Consider the following 12,387-nt stretch of genomic DNA (forward strand, 5'->3'; position numbering starts at 1 on the left):
GATCTGAAAGTCATACCTAATATGATCATAATTATTTATAATACAATATAGTCTAATTATAAGTTACAAACAAATAAATGATTCATACTAAGAGTATGGCAAGGATGCGATAATTTACTGGTTGTCCAGTGTATTACTAGTAATAAATCATAAAACAAATCATCAACTATATTTCGTTTGTTTTATAATTTTTACCAAATCAAGGTTATTATTTTAATCCATATTATATTTTTAAATTAGCCACCAACGAAATTACGCACAAAAGGTCAAGATCTAGATCTTGGAATGTTGCAATGATTATGACTTTTGTTTGTATGTTCTCCTATGCATCTTCTTTCAGCATATATTTTTCGTATTATATAATTGCTCAAAGATGTATTTTGATGGTTTCATCATGCTTTTATGATTCAGCGGTGTCGGGTTTTTCATGTTCCGACAACATGAGTTTAGGATTTCATTATCGTAATAATTTCGTTTAGAAAATTAAAATAGTATTAAAAAACAATGTGGCGGTGTGCTGTATACACTAGGCAATTTCAGTCCATGTATTTATTTTTTTGTTCTATTTAATTTAATTCTCTATGATTTTTTTTTCTTTTTTTCCTATTTCTTTACCTGGCAATTTTAGTCGTTTCATTTTCATATAAATTAACTGAGTATTAAAATATCATTTTTATCATCTTCACTTTTAATTTTATAATTTTAATTTTATAACGTTATTTTTGTTCCTTTTATTTTCTAAACTTTTTTTTTATCTTTATATAAAATACAATCCGATTTTCCTTAATATTTTTTGTTCGTTAAATTATTATAAAAAAGAATTAATTGTTTATTTTTATATATGTGTCGGCATGAATTCAATGTATTTAACATTTCGACATAAATTTAGAATTTTCGTTATTTTTTTATGTGTGTAGTAATAAATTCGAGTCTTTCTATGTTTCGATTTAAAACTTTTTTTTACGTTTTCAAGCTTATTTTTATGTACGTTTCATTGCTTCCTACGTATAAGTCAGATTACATATAATATGCTTTTTTATTGTTTAAACTTTCGTTCATTAACTTTAAAAAATCTCACTTGCTTGTTTTTTTTATGTATGGGTCGTTATAAACTACGTTTCGACATAAATTTTGTGTACATTTTTCGTAATTATTTTTATGTATCTTTCTTTCGTATGAGTGTGGTCACATATAAAACATTTTCATTCTATGGTATAAATTGAAGTTAGTTAGTGGTACCGACCTTTAGTCGATGTTTTCACCGACACTTGTCACCCTTTAACTTTGTGAAATAATACTTTTCATCCCTCTATTTTGTAAAATGTCACTTTTAGTCTCCCAACTTAGAAGTTTCTAAAATATCAATTTCACCCCTTAATTTTCTAAAGTTCCTAGTTTAACCTCCATAGTTTATATAATATTATTTTCCTACAGTTACTACCCCTCAACTCTGTCAAATGTCACTCAAAACCTTTCAGCTTTGAACTTTGTTAAATATCTCTTTTATCCTCTCGACTTTCTAATTTTTCATGTCACATCCACCGACAGTTTACTCAGTCGTATCGACCTTGTATTTTTGTATACCAACAAATGTAACGATAGCTAACATTTATCAATATAATTGTCGAAATTCAATTTACAAAATATATTGGCGATGCCACAATACGCAGCTGGCAAAATAATTATATGGATATTGACAAAATTGATTAAAATGAATAAAGGATTTAATTCAAATAAGCAATTCTTTTGTTTTTGGAAAAATAATATTTTTGTCCGAAAGGGGTTATCCATATATTTTGGATTAGTTTTATGTCATAATAAAACTATTTTTTTCTAACAAAAAAGTTACATTTTCGTCATACATTATAGATTGACATTCTTGATTTCAGATTTTGGATAAAAAAAAAAGACAAAAAAAAAAAAAAAAAAAAAAAAAACTATTCTATAATTCTAAGAACAAGTCTGAAATCTGATAAACGTTTTTAATTTCTAGAAAATAGTTTGTTTTTTACTAAAGGGAAATTGATCTTGTAGCACAATCAAGTTTGGTGTTTCTTCCGTATTGGTCATTAAAGTCATTTTTGCCAAATAAATCCTTAAAGTTAAATTTTACCTAGTAAATAGGGGTTTGACCCCCAAACTAACAGGTTTCTAGGTTATCTCCATTTACTTGCATCCTACGTGGCAAAATATGTTTAACCTCTTCAACCTAGTAAAGCAACAATGATAACCCAAGCCCTCAAAAGACTTATCAGTCGACCTGCATTGCATTGTATCCCCAGAATTCGACAGTAATAAATGTTTGCATCGGTGTCACTACTTTCTAACAATCTCACAATCCATGTATCCATAAACAAAATTCAATCAAAATCATATCCAATCTATAATGCTTCAAGCATATTGAATATTATATTAAGTACATATCATGTTATTTATGATAGACTCGGTAGAGATTAAAGTCTAGTGATATATATACATCATTAGTTATGGTCCTTTAATTTCATGGTACATTGGTTTGAATTAAAAAATAAATCATATATTTAACTAACTTTAAGAATTCCAATGTGTGTTATTTGATTGGTGCAAACTCTTCCCCTAATGTATATCCAATATACTCTTATTCTTACATTGTGTTCTTGAATCTCATTATAGCATGATATTTTCAAACTAAGGTTGACATTCATTTGATTTTAAAAATCAATTATATAATTTGTTTGTCTAATACACACCATACTTAAAGGATCAAAAACTTCCTACTAGCTCTAATGAAAACATGCAATCATTCTCCTATCAGAAGATCAATTATTTGACTTTCGATGGCATAAGAATCGCATAGGTATACTTTCTTAAGATGAAACGCGTACATATCATATGGATGTCTAGACTTTTAAAATTCTTTTGATGGATCAATGAATCCATATTTCCTAAGATGGCTATTCAAAATCACTCTAAGCAAATCTGGTCATATATGATAATTAACATCTTTATAACTACCCTGCTTCTTTGCCCGGGAGGAGAAATTTATTTCCTCAAGGTTCATACCTTTTGGGCAAGGCGATCGAATCAAAGTAAAAAGTATACCTTATTATACATAAATATCATTTGCATGAAAAGAATCTCCATGTCTTAATACATCCCCACTGCTTAGAAAATATCAACTAAGTAATGGTCTTGGTTGTTCCCTATGGACAGGATCCATGCATTCATGGTTTTAAGCCTTTTATCAATCATCAGTAATGATAAAAAGTTTCCAAAAATTAAACCGGTTTACATGAGTTATTAAACTTGGATCCCTAAACAGATATATGAAATCTGTATTTCCTTATCTTATTCTTAGAGTTCTAACAAAAACTTGAATGTTAATTGTTTTTATTGTTCCTCTATACATCAGATGCATAGAACCCAACACGTTTGGAAGGTGATATAATGTGATTATTGGATTCACTCAAGATATATCAAACTCCAACTTGCCCATTGCAAAGAGAGAAAACAAAATAAATTTCTGTGTAGAGTTTTGGAGAAAAAAAGATTTTGATTCATCTAAGGTTTATTAAGATCCTTCTTGACTCTTGCGGGGAGAGAACACAAAAGCAATTATTTATGACAAAATTAATAGAATGGTATTCCACAATATATTTGAATATCTAGGAATTGAATAAGCAGTACACCAAACATGGGCTCTACATTTATAGGTTCTCAATCAAGACAGTTTTTGGTGTCAGATCCAAAACCCATAACAATAGTGGTGTCTTGGTCATCTTCCTTAGTTGGAATCATTTGAGAATGTACAATGTGCTAACCCAAAGGATATGATGAGAGCATTCAGTTTTATCATATATAAAAACACATCAAATAGAGTCTATTTCCTCCATATAAAAGATGTAAGGTTCTAGGTGGAGTTGACTTATGAGACAGATTCATAATTTTATAGATAATTTGAAAAACTCATGCACTCACCACTATGATCCAATCAAGCAATTTTTTGTTTCACCTATTTGATCTTGTATTTCATTATGTGAATACTTTAAACTATTAAAAGCATTATGTTTATGTCTAAAATAGTTTACATATACGCGTAGAAATGGTGAAATGATTCTACCTTCCCCATATATGGTTATATTGGACTTGCACACATCAGTATGTATGAGTCACAACAAATCATATATGATCTCACATAAACAAGTAAAATAGTCTTGGTTATCTTTCTACACATAGTAGGATTCATATAAACCAAGTGACTTCAAAGTCAACTGATTTCAAACCCTGGTCTAAATGGATTTTGTTCATATGTCTCTTGTTAATGTGTTCCAGGCAACAATTTCACATAAAAGGGATTTTCAAATCATACTTGAAAAAACCCTTTTTCATCACATGTATGGTTAAAACAATATTATATGTGTGTGTGTGTGTGTGTGTATATATATATATATATATATATATATATCCCTATTCTAATAAATAAATAAGTATATTCTCCTTTTGACAAGTATCACGATATTAGAAATCCTCATTAATATTATATGTTGTCTATCATGCCACATGTCAACCTATTAATTCTTCATTTTAAATTTAAAATTTAAAATTTTTCACTCTAATTACATTAAATTAATAATTGAGTTTTCATTTCAAATTTCAAATTTTAAATTTCACACTCTAATTACATTAAATTAATAACATTAGAATAACAAATAAAATAATATTAATATATATTATAAGGTAACATAATTTCATGTATTTACTTAAATCAACGATTATAATTTTATATAATTAAAAAATATCTATTAATTAATAATTTTAAGTTTATTATGAAAATTTAATTAATTTTATAACCGTGGTTCTCACGGGTTATAAACTAATATATATATATATATATATATATATATATATATATATATATATATATATATATATATATATATATATATATATATATATATATATCTTAAACATTATAAGGATAGATAACAAAGATTAGGGGACGTTCTTTGCATGAAGGACAATCATTGAATAAGGGACAACCATCATAATATAATCTTCATGAAATATTCGATAATATTAAATGGCTTCTAGCATGATTTTGTTTCAATCATAATATGTACTAATTTCATATTACAAGACAAGAAAATTTAAATGTCTAACAAATAACCATCGAGTTTCTCGACAAAGTTTCCCACTTCTTCCAAACCTTGCACATTGAACTACATGCTAGTATAAGATACTCACGAAATAAAATATAATATATGCCTCGATGTTTTGAAAATTACATATCAACTTAATGAGGTGGAGAAGATAATTTCCTCCTCTAACACCTCATTATGTATCCTCTGAAGGGTTTTTTCTTCTTATTCTCATGTTGTACAACTAGAAAATTTAAATACTTCCTTAAAATGTCACAAAATTTCTTAAACATCTAATTTATCTCAAAACTATGAACTTCGGCTTACATCCCAACATGGCATAAAAAACATCTTACCGATGTAATATGGTTTAGGTGACCATGGCACAAAGATTAAGATGTTGTTTGTTTTTTGTCTATAAATCTTCTGAGCATCTTCTGTCGGCGCCGTGCCGACCACGCGTAGATATTAGGCTTCACAAACTGTTTGTTGTTTTGAAGACTGCAGACCTAAAAAGGTATGTGCATCATCTTCTTGGCGCAGATGTGGATCAGAGTCTTCAAACCTTTTCAGACACCTTCTAGCCTAAAAAACATATATACTTTTTTTTTTTAACTTAGATTTACTCCAACTTTATATATGATAAACAATTTTTAATAAAAAAAATTACAATGCTTAAAGAAACAAAGTTTAACGACACAATTATGTCTTTTTTGACAAAATTATAAATAAAGATTTAATTATAATAATGGTCATTAGAGCTGTTATATAAATATGAGAAAAAAAATCATAATATTGTCTTATATTTTTATATCATATTTTATAAAACATTATTTAATACAACATCATTCATTTCTTGATAAAAATATTTTTGTTTGGTTTTTAATTGAAAAAGTAAAATGGAATTTTTGAAAATATTCATTTAAAATTAAACTTTACTTCCATCTATTTTATGTGTTAATTTTTTTTATCTCTTCTAATTACATTGTTTATATATAACTTTGTGACCAAAATTTGTTGGTTTATTAAATATATACATTAATACATATCATTTTATTTTCATTTTTATACAATAATACATAAAAATAGATTTATATTTGTTAATTGTTTATAATAAAGTCATAAAATTATTGGAAAACTCTTTTAAGTTTTTTTTAATTCAATTTAATTAGATTTTAGTTTATTCTAGCAGCCTGCAGATGTTAAAAAACAAACAGTCTTCTTCTTTCAGACCGTAGACGTTTGGTCTATCTCTTCTGCTGCAAAGGTCTATAGATATGGTCCATAGACTGCAAAAATTTTGCCTAAAAAACAAACAACACCTAAACTTGCAAGTGTTATGAGGATTAAATGATGCAGTTTAAAAGAAAACTTTGTCATACAATACAACTTATATTGTGTCTAAGAATCATTCTCAAGGTTACGATGCTAGTCAGATAGAATTGCATCATTCAATTCATATTTAACAGGAAACATTGAATGATTGGTTGTTTACGGATCTTACAACAATTTACAAAAGATAAAAAGTTCAGTGTAAGTATTTTCAATATTTAATCATTTATAAATTAATCATCATTTTATTTTCTAAAAAAACTTAATTATATAATGTCTATGATCTTCATCTAGGTCTTATTCTCATGTTTTGTTAATCATACACGCAATAATAAGTTTGATTAGTATGCAACGATTACATAATTTCAATCTCATACAACTTTTAGTTCATTGTGAGACTTTGATCAACAATCCTAGACATGTACAAGTCATATCCTTGCCCTATTAGGACTGTCCAGGGTGACTAGATAAAGCATCTAAGTTCGAACATGTAGACTTATTGCTTAGGACTATCCAGGGTGGTGAATTTCACATTCAAATGACATATGGGTTAAGATTGTCCAAGGATATACCTATAAAGTGTTCCATCTATTGGGTAGACAAGTGAGGTTAGTCTTTAGATTCTTCTATTGAGTTCAACGTTTCTTCTAGAAGATGTTTTTTTTGGGTGGGCGGTCTTTGTTTAAGAGGGGCGTTTCGACTTGTGTAACAATTTTGTTTATATTAAGTTGAATAATCTGTTATGTAGGATTGCTTTGCCTTAGATTCCTACTAGGGACAATCTATGAGTTTGTGGTATTACGTTGGAGTCGTCTCAAGGTCCGAATTATTTGGTCTCTTCAAAGACGGTGGATCATATTTTGCAGATTGTGAGGATATTTTTGATATTCGATTACTAGTTGGTATGTGGTGGGTTGTCGATATTCCATCCCCGTGTTCAGTTGATTCTCTCATCAAAAGGTCGATTTCATTCCCTTTTCAGCTCCAATTTAGAAGTGCTTTAATGTTGTAGTTATTAGTCTTATGGAATTTTCATAATGTACAAATATTCGTAACGGATAAACCTAAGAAATCCATTATTTTTAATGATATTATAGGTAGACTGTTTTTGGATGTGTAATAGGAGGAAGAAATGTAAGATGAACTTGGGGTTCATCTATGAAACCTTGCATTGCTTATACTTTGTAATTTTTGTAGTTTGTTTTTAATTCCATTCTACCATTCCAAAAAATACATTTTGAGTGTTTTTGCGTTTATAACAAAACTATGTATGTAAATAATAGAAAAAAAAAAGGTACACATAAATATACTCTAAACTAATTTCTATGTTTACGATTCTCCTTCCAAAAAGGAACATGAACTTCAAAACCCGATAAAACTGTTTTTATGACAAAACATGAATTTTAGACTTGACATGGAAATCCCAAAACTGTTTTTCGTTGTTTTTTGAAGTTAACATTTGTTTGAATTCTTTTTTTTTTTTATTTGAAAATTCCTCCTATTGTCTATTTGGACTTGGACCCGAATTCCCCACAATTAAAATGGGCTGTGTACCAAATACGGATATCAAATTGGGCTCCAAATGAAAACCCTAACAATGTCCATGTCCAATTGTCCACGTCCATGATGGGAGCCTTAAAACAAACACTAGGCATCAGAGAAACCCTAATAGCATTTTGCGGCTGTCATTCCAATCTTTCTGCCGTTCGTCTTTCAGGAGCTCTTCAGCCATGGTATCGACTCCAATCTCTTTTCTTGTTAATTCATTCCCTAATTTCTCTTTTCGTTTCAATTTTGTGGAGTATGTAGTTCCGAAAACTAGAAATTTCGTCATAATCTTGTATTTTCTGCATTTGGATCTCTAACTTCAATAATCCCTGGTTATAATTTTACACACGAATTTCCAACTATTCATTTGAACTCTAGATCCTTACTGTTGCTCGATGTTTGTATAATCGCACGTCAATTCAACTATAGCATCCTTATGTATTTTCTATACTTCGATTGCGTTTTCTTTTCAGTTAAACGCAGTTATTTTGTTCTAAGAATCAAATAGGTTTTCTAATTCGATCCTTGTATCTCAATACGATTCCATTAGCTTGTTTATTCAACTTACAATAATTTAATCATATATATATATATATATATATATTGATTTGATTTCAAGGTTAACGTTCCTAAGACAAAGAAGACATACTGCAAGAATAAAGATTGCAGAAAGCATACATTGCATAAGGTGACACAGTACAAGAAGGGGAAAGATAGCTTAGCTGCTCAAGGAAAACGTCGTTATGACAGGAAGCAATCTGGTTATGGTGGTCAAACAAAGCCTGTCTTTCACAAGAAGGTAAAACAAAAATTACTTTTTTAACCTTTTCTTTTTCACCTCATTCACATAATGTATATATAATCAGGCAAAAACCACAAAGAAGATTGTGCTAAGGTTGCAATGCCAAGGTTGCAAGCATGTCTCACAGCACCCAATTAAGGTTATTACCTTCCTTGAAAATCTTTTATTTAAACATTTTTTTTGACATAATGAATTAATGAACTTTCAGTTAAAAAATGAGTTAATGGGTGATTTTGGTTATATTGTTATTTTTGTGCAGAGGTGCAAGCATTTTGAAATTGGTGGAGACAAGAAGGGCAAGGGAACTTCTCTCTTCTGAGCTGTTATTAAATGTAGTTTTAGTTTCAGCTATTTATATTATTGTTTTGGTTTAAAGTTGTTGAAATTCTACAATTTAAGTGACTTTTCTTTTCTTTTTTTTTTTTTTTTGGTTTTGAGATACTTGGCTTGAATTGAAAGTTAGTTTTTTTTTTGAGTGTCAACTTGCATGTGGTTTGTTTCATTTCTAGATATGTGTTATGTTAATTTCTTTAGAATAAGTTTCAAATTGTCTTAAGATTATTGTAATGTCATGAGGCTTTTGTTTGATTAAAATGCATAAAGTAAATAATTAAGTATACTAACTTTTGTTATTTTAACTAAAGCTTTTGATTTTGATTTGTAGGATGTGGTTATAGTGTGGAAATTTAAAAATCTGGGAATTAATATGTACCTTGTTTTAATTGTTATAGCAAAAATATTAAAAGAAGTTGTAGTGTATTCAAATTTATCTTTGACATCAAGTTGCTATGCTGTGAGAGGACCATGATGATTGACGTTGATGTGATGATCGAGTTGGAAAAAGTATTTCTTAATAAAAGTTGGGCTCCATCAGGGACATCTTTTGCGAGATCAAGGGAGGGGTGCCATGGTCTATTATTTTTGATAACGATATCATTCTTCATTTAGCTTTATTGAAGGTGTCATTCGAAGATAAAGGGGTATATATCAACATAGCTAAGACAAATATCTTTGGTGTAATCTTAGCATGAAGCTAAATGAAGAATGAACAAAAGTGTGTATCAGTGAGGATGTATTATAACCAACGAAGAGTTTCAAGTACATGGCATCTATGATCCACAAGGAATGAATTGTCGATGATAATGTTACCCACAACATAAAGACAGGATTGTTAAAATTGCAATTTTTGTCACATCCAAATGTGAAACACTACATACAAACTTGTTGTATTGTGTCCAACCACCCTACCAAAGTAAACTAAACAATAACACAAATGCATTCAAAATTACCAAAAATAAAAAAATGTTGCAATAGCATATAGAATTCCAAGGCTTGAAAACAAACAACTTTTATTACCCAACCAATCTCATCACAAACAAACAATCAATCACTTCAAATGTGGATCAAATTACAAAGGGCCCGGGAAAACCCCATTTTCCCTCTGCTCATTCCACCTGTCAACCTGCAATTCAACCATTGTAATAACAACAATCTAAAGTAACATATTACAAGAACCAAAACAATCAAAATAGAATTAATAAGCAACTCACCCATTCAGCAGGGCAAAGAGAACGATAGTATTTAGCAAACTTTTCACATTCTCCAGCTCCATCACCCTTAGCTGCTACACATCTGTGTCATCATAAAAATAATCAGAGCAAATCTTGATGTCTATCAAATGAAAAACACACTTGTTCATGAATTGTCAATCAATAATTTAATCCTAAGAACATACCTGTGGAACTCTATGTAGCGTGTGAAACAGTGTCTGCTTTGATTTGTTGTTGGGAAACGATAGTCACCTGGTGCAGTCTTCAGTTCAATCTGAATCCAAAGATCGAAAGACAAATTACACAAATTTAGTTGATATTTGGTCATTCAAAACAATCATGAAACAAGAATGGTGGTTTCACATCAATGAGATTTGGGACATTCAGCAGACAATAGATTCGACGACAAAGTTTTGTAGTGTTGTGATACATACAGAAAAGAATATGGAAGCAAGCAAATTAGGCTTTTGAAAATTAGGGCAAATTGCAATAAATAGCACAGAATGGTGTAATGCAGTAATAGAATGATGAATTTTCAACGAAATGACAACAGAAACTCCTGAGACCTGATATCTCGAATTCTTATTATCCGGTTGTATTTTATTATTCCAAATCAATTAATCCTATATGACTGAATTTACATTTTGATAATTTCGAAACCGGATGCACATAATATAATGTAAAGTTGAAACCCTAATCGTATAGAATCGTGAATGAATTGAATCAAATCGAAGAACCTATAGATCCTACAAAACGAACGGCGAGGCTAAGGAGATTGAAGATTCATCGATCAATGTCTGAATCGAAAAACCAAACATATATGCGAGAATGAAAACGAAAAAATGAAACGATATATCATAACCAAAAATCTAGGTTTAAAAAACTTCCATCATATGATACCTCAGCCATAGTTGGGAAACGAGAACACGAAGCTTTCGAAGCAAGCGCACGGAAAATGGAGAACGTTTCAAGCGTTTGAGAAGGGAAGCCAAAAGCGAACCAATGTTCAAATACAGAAAATAGTTACAATTAGACCCATCTACTAATGTTTTATGTCTTTGAGAATCCTACAATTTAAATATTTACAAAAGAGACCCTTTGAAGTTGCTTATAGTTCGACAATCCAACCTATACACCCCCTTGTGATCGTGTTTTGTATATTACAATTACAATATTTCTTAAATATCTAAAGAATATTTAGGAAAAATGCCATGATTTTTATCGGGATTAGGGATGAGCCTGGTTCTAAACCCAGTCCACCGGCTTGCAACCAAAATTAACCCAATCCAAGAACTGAAGACCGGCCCACTACATGTATTTTGTTTTTGGTACCGGTTTTGGGTGTTCGGCTCCCATACCCACAAAAACCAATTCAATTTTGTATATAACATTCTTATGCATGTTCTTGTGTTGAAGTAACAATAAACCAAAAGAAACAATTGATAGGCCCAACGACACATTTGTCTACAGCAAGAGGAGAAACAGGCCCAAATCCAATCCAATCCATTAAGTACTTGTCCCGGTGGTCTTTTTATCTGTTATCAAAAGTTGTTATTGCTTTTTATTTTGTTATGCTCTCCCCACGATTGTGGTAGTGGAATGGAAGATTCATCCAGGGGAGGGTAGTGTCAGTACTTTGTCTTTTGTTCCAGGCTTCTTATATAAGTCCTGATGTTTCCTTGTTTTGGGTATGTTGAAATTAATGAAAAGTTCTCTTTGAACTCGGGAGATCACCCACCTCTATAATTGTGGGAACCTATCCTTTTCTATTTTTTGTGTGATTTCTAGTATATTGCAAGTATAAGCTATCATCTGGTATCAGAGCACCAACCCAATTCCATGGGAGGAGCTTCCAAGGAAGCAACAGCCGTGAAGAAGGTGGAGGAACAGGTGGGGTTGATGCAAGTTCAGCTCCAATCACATGGGACTGAAATCCAAGGGATGAGAGCCAGGATTGATGATATCCTCCAAGGCCAAAGCCAGACGAACCAGAGACATGATGAGATGCGAACAACCCTAGACAAGGTTTTAGAGAAAC

The 12,387-nt window shown here is 30.4% G+C and overlaps 2 protein-coding genes across 2 annotated transcripts; one reads left to right on the forward strand and one right to left on the reverse strand.

The window, feature by feature from the left end:
• The first annotated feature begins 8,030 nt into the window (after nt 1–8,030).
• Nucleotides 8,031–9,276, forward strand: LOC111883693 (60S ribosomal protein L44). The gene is made up of 4 exons (XM_023880016.3): nt 8,031–8,182; nt 8,617–8,796; nt 8,864–8,938; nt 9,059–9,276. Exons 1-4 carry the CDS (start codon nt 8,180–8,182, stop codon nt 9,116–9,118), a joined length of 318 nt encoding a protein of 105 aa, XP_023735784.1. The 5' UTR covers nt 8,031–8,179; the 3' UTR covers nt 9,119–9,276.
• A 781-nt stretch (nt 9,277–10,057) lies between these two features.
• Nucleotides 10,058–11,384, reverse strand: LOC111883694 (cytochrome c oxidase subunit 6b-3). The gene is made up of 4 exons (XM_023880017.3): nt 11,250–11,384; nt 10,535–10,623; nt 10,350–10,431; nt 10,058–10,261 (listed from the first exon to the last, which is right to left on the reverse strand). Exons 1-4 carry the CDS (start codon nt 11,256–11,258, stop codon nt 10,208–10,210), a joined length of 234 nt encoding a protein of 77 aa, XP_023735785.1. The 5' UTR covers nt 11,259–11,384; the 3' UTR covers nt 10,058–10,207.
• Between the last annotated feature and the right edge of the window lie 1,003 nt (nt 11,385–12,387).

Source organism: Lactuca sativa, chromosome 5, assembly GCF_002870075.4.
Source record: "Lactuca sativa cultivar Salinas chromosome 5, Lsat_Salinas_v11, whole genome shotgun sequence".
Taxonomy (NCBI): Eukaryota; Viridiplantae; Streptophyta; class Magnoliopsida; order Asterales; family Asteraceae; genus Lactuca; species Lactuca sativa.

Coding starts and splice junctions, on each gene's coding strand:
- LOC111883694 (XM_023880017.3), bottom strand. Junction 10,432..10,534: donor CGCTACATAGAGTTCCACAG/GTATGTTCTTAG, acceptor ATGATGACACAG/ATGTGTAGCAGCTAAGGGTG. Junction 10,262..10,349: donor CTCTTTGCCCTGCTGAATGG/GTGAGTTGCTTA, acceptor GTTGAATTGCAG/GTTGACAGGTGGAATGAGCA.
- LOC111883693 (XM_023880016.3), top strand. Junction 8,797..8,863: donor AGCCTGTCTTTCACAAGAAG/GTAAAACAAAAA, acceptor ATATATAATCAG/GCAAAAACCACAAAGAAGAT. Junction 8,939..9,058: donor TCTCACAGCACCCAATTAAG/GTTATTACCTTC, acceptor ATTTTTGTGCAG/AGGTGCAAGCATTTTGAAAT.